Raw genomic sequence first — 13,759 nt, 5'->3', positions numbered from 1 at the left:
CTAGGAGCAAACCCTGAGGAAATAATCCATATGGTAGGCAAAGATATACACTCAATAAAAAGTGGGGAACAATGGAAACATCCAAGGTGTAACTGAATTATGGTGAATGAGTCAGTCTTCCACCTACCCTGGCACTTGGGAATCAAAAGACCTTGTTTTGAATTCAGACTCATATACGTAGTAGTTGAGTGATCTTGGACATATCAGTGAACACTGCAAAGCCTCGATTTTCTTACCTATAAAATGGGGATAATAAATCTACTCCATCGGCTTACTGTGAGATTAAATGATATAAAGTAATCAGGCTCTTAACATGACAAAAGAAGTGCTCAATAAATGCCAGCTTCCTTTCTTGCCTTCTTTCTAATCTATAGGGAAGTGGTATAAGGTGGGGTTAGCTCAGCCTCCCCGCTCAAACATGATCCTGGCCCCTCTGCGAGAGGCGGAAATGAGGGGAAGCTGGAGGAGGACATGAAGAGTGAGCAATAAATCACCCCTTGTTCCTTTCTGAGTTGGGAAACCACCATACAGAGAAATTCAAGACAACCTGGATATCCAAAAATTGCATTCCTGGTCTAGGAATACACTGCATGATACCATTTCAATTGCATTCATCCCAAATTGACATTCAAACAAGTTTGCATTCTCACACACTGACATCCAAGCGATGAGGGGCAAGGCAGCCCCAGGGCAATATGAGGTGTAGAGGGAGGCCAGCCTGGGTTCAAGCGCCAGAAGAGCCCATGGAGAAAAGCTTCTTCATAGATGCTCAGACCAACGGCGCCCTGTGGTCAGTCGAGAACTCCCTTACCTTATAGCCAAGACGTGCCGCCCTCTGCAGGAGGGTCTCACCAGCATTTTTGTTCACTATGAGCCGACGTGCCTCTGGGGGGATCTGCCGGGCTGTAGGTGACTCTGAGGCCTCCTCTGAGCTGGCACTTCGGGACTTAGAGGGTGTACATGGTTCTGTGGGTTTCACTGGGGTGGGAGATTTGGGAGATCGTGTCTTCTGCTGGCTCCAACGACCTTTGCCCTGGAAAGCAGAGATGCAGTCCTAGGTCAGGTCAGGCCAGGCAGCTTATCCATCCACCAGGGTCATCACTGCCCTCAGTGGCCAAGGCCATCTCACCTTATCTGTGTCCATGCTGTACTTTGCTTACACTACCCCAAATGGCCGAAAACTACTGTCAGGTTTGAGGCCAGACGCTGGGCCAGGCGCTAACCATGTGAAGTCTCTCCAGGATCAACACAGGTTCCCATGAGTTTGTAGCCGGTGGGGAGATATGAAGAGGTTCAAATGCTCAACCCCATAAACCAAGGAATGCCACAGGGATTGTAAATCAGAGATTGAGGGGATATCCTAGCTTCTCTCAAGACTCTGCATGCCTTCTTTACCTGCCTCAATCACCATTTATTGAGGTTTTTATAAGTCTTATCTGTAAATAGGCAGAAGCAAACTCTGAGAGTAAAGAGAAATGAGACAGCTATCTTTTTTTTTTTTCTTTTTTTGAGACCGAGTCTCACTTTGTCGCTGAGGCTGGAGTGCAGTGGTGTTGTGATCTCTGCTCACTGCAACCTCTGCCTCCCAGGTTCAAGGGATTCTCCTCCCTCAGCCTCCTGAGTAGCTGGGATTACAGGTATGCGCCACCATGCCCAGCTAATTTTTGCATTTTTAGTAGAGAGGGGTTTCGCCATATTGGCCAGGCTGGTCTCGAACTCCTGCCCCTAAGGCAGGCAGATCAGTTGAGGACAGGAGTTCAAGACCAGCCTGGCCAACATAGTGAAACCCAGTCTCTACTAAAACTACAAAAAATCAGCTGGGTGTGGTGGTGCACGCCTGCAGTCCCAGCTACTCGGGAGGCTGAGGCATGAGAATCGCTTGAGCCCAGGAGGGGGAGGTTGCAGTATGCCAAGATCGCGGCACTGCACTCCAGCCTGGGTGACAGAGTGAGACTCTGTTTCAAAAAAAAAAAGAGAGAAGAAAAGAAAAAAAATTGCCAGGCACGGTGGCTCACACCTGTAATCCCAGCACTTTGAGAGGCTGAAGCGGGTGGATCACCAGATGTCAGGAGTTCGAGACTAGCCTGGCCAATATGGTGAAACCCCATCTCTACTAAAAGTACAAAAAATTAGCTGGGAGTGGTGGCAGGTACCTGTAATCCCAGCTATTCGGGAGGCTGAGGCAGGAGAATTACTTGAACCTGGGAGGCAGAGGTTGCAGTGAGCCCAGATAGAGCCACTGCATTCCAGCTTGGGCAACAAGAGTGAAACTCCATCTCAAATAAATAAATAAATAAACAAACAAATAAATAAGTAAATAAGTAAATAAAAGAGATTCTCAACCTGGAGTTGATGCTATAATTGGATGAAACTTTGGGGGGCACTGGGAGAGGTGGCATACTTTGCATGTGGGAGGGACAGGAATCACTGGGGGAGGCCAGAGGGCAGACTGTGGGAGTCGGCCTCTAAGATGGCCCCAGTGATCCCCTGATCTTCATGCTCTTATGCACCTTCCTCCTACAGTGATTAGGGCTGACCTATGTAACCAACAGGAGACTGCAGAAATGACAGTAGGTGTCTTCTGAGGCTAGGGCCTAAAAGACACTGTGGTTTCTGCCTTGCTCTCTTTTGGATCTCTCACTGTGGGGAAAGCCAGCTGCCGTGTCCTGGGGACCCTTGAGCAGCCCATTGGAGAGATCCATGGGACAGGGAGAGGAGGCCTGCTGCCAACAACCAGCATCAATGTGCCAGCCATGCGAGCAAGCTACCCCAGAAGCAGATCCTCCAGTCACGCCCTCAGAGGAATGCTGCCCTGGCTGATACCTGACTGCAACCTCATGAGAGACCCCAAGCCAGGCCTAGCTAAGCCCCTGAATTCCTGACCCCAAGAAACTGTGTGAGATAACATAGGCTTATTGTTGTGTAAAGCTGCTAAGTTGTATAGTAATTTGTTATACCCCAATAGGTAACTAGTATTTCCGACTTATCCAAACCCCTCAGAACATCAAGGCCTCAGTTCAATCCTCTGTCTTCTACCATATTCCACAACACTCTGGGCCCTCTTCCTCTGTGTAGCCAGAGTACCAAGTCTGAACCACATAATCTGATGCCTCACTTTCTTCTTTCCATCCAGAGTTTCATGCGTAAGTCTCACCTCTCCTGCTAGATTTTAAGTTCCTTGGGGACAGGGTTCATATTGCCATCATTTTTCTGTTCCTTACAGCACTTAACTCAGGGCTGGGCACATTATTATTATTATTATTATTATTATTATTATTATTATTATTATTTGTTGTTGTTGTTATTGTTGTTTGTTTGTTTTTGAGACAGAGTCTCGCTCTGGCACCCAGGCTGGAGTGTAATGGCACAATCTCGGCTCACTGCAACCTCTGCCTCCCAGGTTCAAGCAATTCTCCTGCCTCAGCCTCCCAAGTAGCTGGGGATAAAGGCACGTGCCACCACGCCCAGCTAATTTTTATACTTTTAGTACAGATGGGGTTTCACCATGTTGCCCAGGCTGGTCTCAAACTCCTGATCTCATGTGATCCACCTGCTTCAGCCTCCCAAAGTGCTGGGATTACAGGCGTGAGCCACCACGCCTGGCCACATTATTACAACAAATATTTGTTGACCTGTTTCAAGCCAGCTGTGTGCAGAGCCCTGGATGGCCAGAAAAGTTGCCTAAAAAGACATCAAGTCAGGAAAGGAGCAGTAGAGAACAGAAGATGAGGGCTCGGGGCATTTGTTTCCTCTGGTCAATCCCAAGACAGTGAGAAGCCATGATCAGTCCCCATCCTGAAAGGGCAGAGAGGTACAAGCCTAGCAGGAAGCCACTAGCTATGAGGGTATAATGCTGCTTTATCGCCAGGAGGATACAGTGTACAATGGCAGGACTGGAGGATGCTGGGTAAAGTACCAGGGTTTCACCAAGCCAAGCCAGGAACCAAAGGGTGACTCTCCTTTCTGGGGGCCAAAGCTGCCAGAGAGCAGCAGCGAGGCAAGTTGCCTGGGAGGGGGAGGAGCAAGAACAAGTGGGGGACCCCTCCCCCTCTCTCCTTCCCCCTGGCTCTGAGCCCCTGTGGGAAGAAGCCCTTGGCCAGTGCCCCGCTTTCAGTGTTGCAGGAGCGTTCCCCACCCTCCCCCACCTCTTGCTTCCTGCTACAAAGCCCCATGCCATGGGGGCAACCAGAGCAGGTGGTGGTGACTGGGAGAGAAAGGAAGGCGGGAGGGGGAAAGGAAGGTCACGGGGAGGGACAAAAACCTCTCCAGGAGAACACTGCAGCGGACACACTGCCAGGCAGAATAACCAGACAGAAGCATGTGAGTGTGCTGCTGAATCTCGGGCGCTGGTTACCTTTGTGTGGGATGGGGCCATCCATCTGAGTGTCTGGGGGAGGAACAGGGGGAAGGGGAGGGGGAGCAGGAGCCTGAGACGCCCACCTTTTCCCAGCGCTGCTTGTGGTGGCAGCATTTTCTGTCCAACTGCCCCCCTCCCCCAGTGCCTCCCGAATACAAACAGAAGCCCCCCATTCAGAGCTTGAGAGACATATGGAACGAGCCAGGGCTCCAGAGGCAGACAGGCCTATTTCACGTCCCAACTGCATCACTCAGGACCACCCAGTAACCTCGCACAAGTCCCTTAACCTCCTTGAGCCTCAGTTTCCTCACTACAAAATGAGGATAATAAAGGTGCCTACCTCCCAAGTGCCACTGCGGGAATTAAGAGCGATAACATGAATGAACTGCCTGGCACAGACCAGAGTTCCCTGCTCTTTCCCTGGGCCCCTGTCCTCCCACTGTGGGGGGTCAAGGGAATGAACGCTGCTACCCTGCCATGCCATGCCTCTGTTCCCTCATTCTTGCTTCTGCCCGAAGCACAATGATGCACAGCAACCCTCGGAGAGCATTTTATGGTTATCAAAGCCTGTCACAGACATTGCTTCCTTTGTTCCCCCAAGCACCCTTGTGAGACAGAAAGGGCATGAAGCAGCAGCTCCATTCTTCAAGATGAGGAAATAAGCTTGAGTCTTGTCTGAGCTGGAAAGAGGTTCTGGGAGGGGGAAGGGGAAAGGAGGGGAGACGAGCACCTGGGGCTCCCACCTCTTGCCAGTGCCATTCGGGGATTCCAGTAAGAATCATGACCACCAAAGCGCTAGGCGTGATGGCTTCCGCCTGTAATTCCAGCACTTTGGGAGGCCAAGGCGGGCGGATCACTTGAGCTCAGGAGTTTGAGATCAGCCCGGCCAACATGGTGATTTTTTGTATTTTTGTACTAAAAATACAAAAATTAGCCGGGCGTGGTGGTGGGCGCCTGTAATCCCAGCTACTAACAAGGCTGAGGCACGAGAATCGCTTGAACCCAGGAGGCGGAGGTTACAGTGAGCCGAGATCATGCCACTGCACTCCAGCCTGGGCAACAGCGCGTGACTCTCAAAAAAGAGAGAGAGAGAGAAAAAAAAAAAAGAATCACGACCACCAAAACAAGCTGAAGATGGGCTTTTGTTTTTGGCTGTCAATGACAAATACATATTATGAGTATACATTTGAACCCGGACCCTCACTTCTCTCAAATGTAAAGTTCACCCAGGTTGAAGAGTGATTTTTTCTAAGGATACAACATGCAACCTAACACCAATGGCATGAACATCAGACCCAAAAGAGATGTTGATTTGGGATAAGGGTTTTAGGAATGCTTGCCTGGCTGTTGATTGGTGACTGCCCACTCACTGGCTCCTACGCTTCTATGAGAAGCTAAAGAACTGGGGAGCAGGGGAGGGGAGGAGTAGCTAGAACCTGGGCCCCAGTGGAATTCCTTCAGCCTCACCCTCAATCAACCTTTGTCTGGACCTTAAAATCCTTCCCCCTACAAGTTGTTTTCTACCTTGATTGACTCAGAAAGTTCCAAGATTGGTTTCCAGTAAGTTAAACCCAGACAAAAGCTTCTTGATTGGATGTTAACGAGCTACTCAAGCTAACATCCTGCCATATTCTTTAACTCTTCCTTAACTCAAAGAAGATCTAAAGATTGTAGAGGAAAAGCCGTCATGGGCCAGACCTTACAGTTAACTATAACTTTAGTTCCCATTCTTCAAATCCACCCCCAACCCTTCGAGAACTAGTTTGAGAATGCCTTACTAAATATGGGTTAATTTGATCCTCCCCATCCGCCCCTCCCTCCTTCCCTCCTGCCTCCTCTGCCCCCACCACCACACACACCTTCTACAATACCTCTTGATAGCTACACACCTTTGCCTCTTCTGAGACGGTTGCCATGTGCTTGGTCTTGCACTTTCGTTTTCCTGATGGCTTCTCTGAATTTTCAAGGCAGGCTGGCTCTTCCAGGTTATTTGGGAGGAAACCATTTGGTGAATCCGAGATCCCCTGGACTTTGTTGGGCAAGAGAAGGTTCCTGTTCCTGAGTCGGTGCTCCAAACTTTGGGAGGAGGAAGTCTTCTGCTTACGGGCCTTTAAATCTGAAGGCAAGAAACAGGAAAAGAACGGATGTCAGAGAAGTGGAACACAGAAAAGCAATGCCTTCCTCTAAGATGAATCAGAGGACTTTGGGGATTAGAACTGCAGTGCAAAGTTGTATAACTATCATCTATCGATATCTAGTGCTGTGCTGACTATTCCACTAAGTGCTTCTTGAATGAACACACCATACTTCAGCATCGAAGTCTCTCATCTACAAGCAGGAGACAGCTCCCAGCCCTGCCAGCAGGGGGCGGCCCATCTGGCTAGCCCTAAGATAAGGGTAATTTTAACAGGATTTTTCCCAGAGCCCAGAGCAAATCAGAATTTCTATTCGCTTTTCTCCCCATTCCCTTTGTCTGTTTCTCCAGTCTCGTATGAAAGCAAATCTGGTGGTCCTGCTGACATTAAGTATCAAGTACATGGGGAACAGGGAGGAAAAGGTAGAAGGCTGCCTTCATGGCCTCAGCTCTACTCACCTGACTGCCCCATTTGTCACTCTCTGAGGACACAAAGATCAAAGCTACAGGAATTCCCTGAAACTAGAAGGCATCATGAGCCTACTTAGCTGGCAGTCAAGGGCAGAAACCTGCTGCCTTTTCTGGGTGAAAATCAAGTCACTGGTGTCACTAGAACACACCAGCAACATCTCTAATTTAGCCACAGCTTGCTGAACAAAGCACATTCTAATTTCAAAAAGGCCTGCCGGGAACTCCATTATCAAGAGCTTCATCTCACAGGGTCTGTCCTAACCCCATGTGTAGGGGCAACTGATTGTGTGTTTAGCCTCGTCTCTCAAGATTAGTGCTGCTTGGCTTGACCATCAATTGTGTGATTGGCTGGGCTCAAGTCCTAATTGCTCTGAGCCTCAGTTGCCGTATCTGTAAAATGGGGAGAATATAATCTACATCACAAGAGTGGTATGAGAATTAAATTAAGATAATACATGCAAAACCCCTTTCAAAAAGTGTTACAACAAGTAAAACATCATTATTGTGTTATTTAAGCACAAGCTCCTGAGGTGGAGCCATGCCCGTGTGTTTTCCTCCCCAAAGGAATGAACACCATGCCTAGCAATTGGTGAAATGAAGGGACTGAGATTGAAGAGTTCTCAACTTGCCTCCCCCAACCCTGACACAGGCTCTCACATGTGACATTGACAAAGGCAGATCCAGACGTGGAAGCCATCATTTCAGCATGAGGAGTTGGCTGCAGCTTATGCACAGTTCCTGGAAGGCCAGCTGTCATGCCATCCCTTTCTCCCAGCTAGCCTCAGCCCACCAGTGGGGCCCCATAGCCTGTCCAGGAATTGCTGTACTACATGGTCTCTAATAGCACTTCCAGTCAGAATGTTCTAAACTCCGGCTTTTGATGCAACACATTTAGGCTGAGGCAGAAGAGGAAGGAACAGAACCATGCCTTGTGAGGACCCCAGGAAACATGAAGAAGTCATATTACAGTGTTCAATGCTACAGGCAAAGAAACAGCCCCCCCACCTTGTTTACCCAGGGCAGGGCAGGCTCGGGTGTTTATTCAATTGCAGAGAAGTGAAGGCTTTATAGTAGCCCACAAAGGACTAGAGAGCAGAGGTGGCAGGTGTGTGAGTGGAAGTGGCTCTGCCTACCTGCTCCGCAGGTCAAGAAGGGAGATAACCAAAACCAAGATGAAAAGAAAAGTCAGGAGGCTCAGACAGAAGTAGGGTAACCTGCCACATTTGGCCTTTGCCAAATTCCTGCACGAAGATGCCACCATCAGAGCTGGAGGAAAGTAACCAGACCACGTGCCAAATCCAGCTGCCTCAATGCAAAACCCTTAGACACATCCACAGAGGAAGAATGGCCTACTTTCCAACAACTGGAGCTGCCCCCAAATCAAGTAGGATGCCTTGATTGGTGGTGTTCTCTGCATTACTGGAGGTGTGTTCATGAAAATGCTGGCTGGCTACCTGTCAAGAATGCTGTGGAGATCTCTATCTTTGCATTGGGTGGCAAACTGGACCAGGCAACCTCGAAGGTCCTTCTGGTTCCAAGAGCCAATACGTTCCACAGGAAGCTTCCATGCTAGGAAACCAGGTGCCATTAGAGAAGATTAGGTGATACACAAAAGCTCCTCTTCATCCTAACACAAGTGGCTGAGGCCAACAGCTTGACAACTCATTCCTGACCAATCTATTATTGCTCTAGCAGAAGAAAGAGAAAATTGTTCCCACTCTGTCACATAGTTGATGAAAATTAGCTCAATTACTCTCTCGAGCGTAGAGATGGGTATCATACATATCTCCACTTAAACAGAGCCGGAAATGAGGTTAAGCCGTCTTTGCATTATAGCAAACCTGGAATCTACTACCCACTCAATATGAGGTTATTCAGTTTTAGCTAATAAGGAGACAGCGGATGTTTACCGGCAGCTCAGGATGAATACCTTATAGGAGGCAATCAATTGCTGCTTCCAGGGTAGAGGTCAGAGAATGACAGTGAGAGACAAGAGGTGTTCTTATAAAACCCAGAAATGTGCTTTTTGCTCATTTAGAAATCCACTATAGGAATGGGCCTGAACAGTACTCAGTGGAACATACTGATATTAGCGTCTTGTGACAGTCTGTGCCTCCGGAATGGTATATCACAGCATTTGATGTGGCCAGAGAAAGCCTGGTTTTCTCTTTGGGCTGCCTGCCTTCTCAACTCAGGTCCAACAAAAATGATGCTACTTTGGGTCACCTCAAAGCTTCACTCCGCCTCTGAATAATCATTGTGGCTTTAACGGATAAAGCAATGCTGTGCCCGTTTCTACTTGAAGTTCTTCTGTTGGTTTGAAGAACTCACTGTACTTCTTTTTAGCTTAGAGGCTGCAAGTATCCCAGGAAAGGCAGCCGATGCCCTCTGTCTTCTTGAACCCAAGATTCTAGGAGAGAGAACCCGTCCTCCCAAAAGACTCGACTCCCTCAAGCCAACCAGAGAACTCCCTGGTATCCAGTTGTCCCATGCCAAGGATGTCACCGTGGCCTTGCCCACAGGTTCAGACTTCTATAAGAAACTGGAGGGCTTGGGCCTTCATGTCCTCCGCTCACCTGCAGGCCAATCCGAACTCATTCAATGTCAACCCAAAGCCAAAGGCTCGGAGCTGGAGTTGAGTGACCCCCTCTGGCAGCTGGAGATCATAGCACCGGGTTTCTCTGGGTCCCGAAGCCTTTGGCTGGCGTAGAGATGCCCGAGGGTTCCCAGAAGCCAAACGGGCCGCGGCGACAGCAGAGCCCCTGGCCAGCCTTACCTGCTCTCCCTTTCCGCCGCTGCTCGTCTTCTTGCTCTGTCAGGTACTCTCCAGTCTGATATTTTCGGCTCTTCTGCCGTCTTCGTTTCTTCCTCTTCAGCAGGCCCTCCTCCTCCTCTTCCTCCTCCTCCTCATTGGTGTCCCACATTTGCCGGGCAGCCTCTGTCCTCCAGGGCATTTCTCGGGCTCGCCACAGGTGCCTTCGGCCCTGGCTCAGCAGAGACTTGTCCTGGGCATGGTGGCTGCGATACTGGGTGTCCCGTTGGGTCTTTCTCACCTTTCGACGCTTAGCTGGGGTGGGAGTTACCTCTTCTTCTTCTTCTGTGGGGAAGACTTCCTGGCTTCCCATGTCACTGTCTGCCATGCCAGCAAAGGAGCTACAGATGCTTCCTGTGGATGGGATGTACAGAGGATGGTCAGGTACTTCTTCAAAGGACAAAGCATGGTGTCGAAGTGAATGCCCTGGACTAGGAGTTTGAAGGTCTGGGTTCAAGTTCAGGCTCTGCCAGTTATTAGCTGTACCGTTCGGGAAAGTTCCTTCAGTGCAGTCTCCTCATCTATAAAATGGGGATACTGTTCTCCCCCTACTGACCTCACAGGGCTGTTTTGAGGCTCAAATAAGATCTTTCACGCATATGTGCTTTACAGAGTCCAATATACCAGACAACGTCAAGTATTAAAAACACACACCCTTACTCATCCACGTTACAGTGTCACCTGAATTCACACCCAAAACTCTTGCTTAGCTCTTATGAAGTGCCAAGTATTTTGTGAAGGGCAGGAGAGGGCCATGGGTCCCTGGGAAATCAGGGGCTAGGAGAGGGCAATTGGGATCTCAGACAGGGCGAGGGAGGATATACTCCTTTTGTGGCACCACCAATCTTGGGGACAGAGCCATCCCGGCCAAGCAGAATCATCACAAGAGAAGAGTCTCAAGAAAAGCGAAGCAAGAAGGAGTCCCTTTCCTGTGATCTGTGACAGAGCCTGGTTGGGTCATGCCCAAATGCACCCGGGCACGCCCACTTCCCTTAAATTGACCCCACCTCCTCCTGACTTGCCAAGAGTTCAGGGGTGGAGCTTCCTCCCAGGCACCTCCCTCCACCCAGTTGTAGCTGTTCCTCACCGCTGGGCAAGCGCTTCCCCTTCCTCCCCCACCACCCCAGGATGGATTGGTACCTTTCCTGCCTTCCTCAGCCACCTTGCCAAGAGGCCATTTTCTCTCTCCACTCTTTCCTTCAACTCTGCTAATAACAAAAGCACATCCTAAACTGGCCTGGTTTCACACTACAGGAGATTTGACACCTTCCTCCTCGGAAGCAGCTGTGAGACACCACCATCTTTCTCCCAAGGCCCAGCTATTAACTCAACAGTCCCCAGACCCAAGCGAGGTCAGCAGAAGAAATGGTTCGAGGCAAATAGAATAAGTAGCCCTTGACCAAAGCTTCAAGTTAGTCACACTGCTAAAAGACAGCAAGTAACAGCACATTTTCCGTTATATAGACCAGGCAAAACAAAGTGTTCTGGTTAATCTAATATTCTGGTTAATACAGAATCATCATAGAGATCACAAAGGGACCACCAATTTCCAAAGAATCAAATACAGTACAATGTGTTTAACACTAAAATGGGACTGGCTGTAATGTAATTGCTCTTTGATAATTCAGAGGACACTTCAGGATTTTGCAAGGCCTCCAGGCCATCATTATGAGCCCCAATTACCACCTCGCTTGCCATGTGCCAAGGTGCCAGTTAATAGAATGTCAGATAACTGAGTTTACACTATACCTTGCTTCCCCATTCTATCCAATTTGCATGGAAATTGGGTGAACTGGGACAACTATCTCTAGCCCTGGATACCAGTGTGGAGGCTAGCAGAAGGTAGTGGTGGCTAGAAAGGGCTAGCTTTTTTTAGTCCCTAGAGGTTGACCAATACAAATTCAGGGAGCCAAATGTGATTCTGCCAGCCCTGGCGATTCAATGACTTTTCCAATTTTGAGGATGCCTGTCACATAGGGCAATAAGACCAAGGTCGAAAGTTAAATGTCTGTGCCTGAGATTGGCCCCAGTAATGACGAGGTGCCAAAGCTTGGAGTTAAACCGGCTTTCCTGAGTGGCACAGGCCTTACCTCTTTCCACCATCAGCTCCCAACAAGAGATGTCAAATCCCTGCTCTGAAAAGTTGAACAAATAATCCTCAAACAGTGGGCAATATTTGAGGACTATTTGTCCCCTGCCCCCACCCAGGGCTCTCTTATCTCTGCAAGGAGCTGGGCATTGTGGCACAGTGAATCAAATTCCCAACTCAACACCTGGGCCCATGGTAAAACTGCTCAACCAGATTTCGATCTCTCTTTTCATAGAAGATGCCGAGAGGGGCCATCACCTTAGTCTCACTCACCAGACTGACTGCGCGTGCGGGTGCTCAGAACCACAGGAATAAAGTCACGGAAACTGCTCTTTGCTTTCTTTTCCAAGGAACCTGGAGTGATGTGTGGTTTGGGGACAGAAGGCAGAAATGTTAGAATCGAAGTCTAAAGACCAGAAAGCCCACCTGTGAGGCTCGGGGGAAAGATTGAGAAAGAGTTTGTGTTTACCTTGTGGTTAATCTGGGTTACATTTATTCGCTCCCCTTACGTGGCCATCACATATGTGTTTCTTGTAGACAATGAGTGTTTCCAGGTGGTTTTTAAAAACTGGGAGTTTGGTCACTTTTGCTGATACCAGAAAAGGCAGTGCACAGTATCAATGTGACAATGTGCCAGAAAGTAGGAAAGTAGGAGGCCCCACTGCCCAGAGGACTCTGAGGCTGCTGCACCTCAACAAAGTTCTGCTGGGCATGGTGGCTCACGCCTGTAATCCCAGCACTTTGGGAGGCTGAGGTGGGTGGATCACCTGAGGTCAGGAGATGGAGACCAGCATGGCCAACATGGTGAAACCCCGACTCTACTAAAAATACAAAAATTCGCCGGGCGTGGTGGCACTCACCTGTAGTCCCAGATACTTGGGAGGCTGAGGAAGGAGAATCACTTGAACCTGGGATGCAGAGTTTGCAGTGAGCCGAGATTGCGCCACTGCACTCCAGCCTGGGTGACAGAGTGAGACTCCATCTCAAAAAAAAAAAAAAAAAAAAAAAAAAGAAAGAAAGAAAATAAACAAAGTTCTAACTGAGCTGGAGCAGGTCCCAGAGGAGGGCAACCTCAGTTAATCTTGGAGGATTGAGTGAGGCTGGAAGATAGGAACAAGGAGCCAGTGAACAGAGAAAAACGGCTAGGAACAGATGAGGCCAGACGCGGTGGCTGACGCCTGTAATCCCAACACTTTGGGAGGCTGAGGCAGGGAGATGGCTTGAGCCCAGGAGTTCAAGACCAGCCTGGGAAACATGGTGAAACCCCATCTCTTCAAAACTACAAACGTTAGCCAGGTATAACGGCACATGCCTGTGGTCCCAGCTACTCGGGAAGCTGAGGTGGGAGGATCACTTGAGCTCAGGAGGTTGAGGCTGCAGTGAGCCCATATTGTGCCACTGAACTCCCCCTAGCCTGGGAAGCAAAGCGAGACTCTGTCTCAAAAAAAAAAAAAAAAAAAAAAAAAAAAGAACAGACCACAAGAGGCAGGTCATAGTCATGTCAGGTGGGCAAGACCATGAACCTGGACTCCTATGCTCAGGAATGCTGGGGATTCTCTCCCTGATAAGGGTGCCCAGAAACTATTAGTGGCAAAACAGACAGGTTAGGGACACATGCCAGCCCTGTCATCCCAAACACCCTGTGTGTCCCTAAATGATAATAAACGTTTAAGATTTCTCTAAACTCTCCTAGCTATTTATTTTTATCTTTTCAGAATAGCAGTTTTCCAGTATACCCAAAGAAGACAGCGTAATGAACCCCCATTCTGTGGTTTTTGTCTAAATTCTCCTTAAACTTGTTTCTTTGAGCCTAGACCCATCGCGGGGAAATGGGTCGGCTACTGTGTTGTGTGCCTGGTGTTTGTGTCTGAAAACCACTTCCTTCAGCCTTATTCT

General features: G+C 49.0%; 1 protein-coding gene across 3 annotated transcripts in view; it reads right to left on the bottom strand.

Moving 5' to 3' along the window:
- Positions 1 to 13,759, bottom strand: part of BCORL1 (BCL6 corepressor like 1) — a 51,736-nt gene that overhangs the window by 21,729 nt on the left and 16,248 nt on the right. For 2 of the 3 annotated variants that reach the window (XM_030807371.1, XM_030807372.1), the window contains 4 exons: positions 12,137 to 12,217; positions 9,739 to 10,128; positions 6,247 to 6,473; positions 812 to 1,033 (listed from right to left, as the gene is read on the bottom strand). In XM_030807371.1, the coding sequence (XP_030663231.1) occupies positions 812 to 1,033; positions 6,247 to 6,473; positions 9,739 to 10,128; positions 12,137 to 12,217 (920 nt within the window). The remainder of the gene's footprint in view (positions 1 to 811; positions 1,034 to 6,246; positions 6,474 to 9,738; positions 10,129 to 12,136; positions 12,218 to 13,759) is intronic. The other variant, XM_030807373.1, reaches the window with a different exon arrangement.

The sequence above is a fragment of the Nomascus leucogenys genome, chromosome X, assembly GCF_006542625.1.
Source record: "Nomascus leucogenys isolate Asia chromosome X, Asia_NLE_v1, whole genome shotgun sequence".
NCBI classification, from domain to species: Eukaryota; Metazoa; Chordata; class Mammalia; order Primates; family Hylobatidae; genus Nomascus; species Nomascus leucogenys.
Note: the sequence above shows the minus strand (reverse complement) of the source record. Positions and strands in the feature narration are given on the sequence as shown.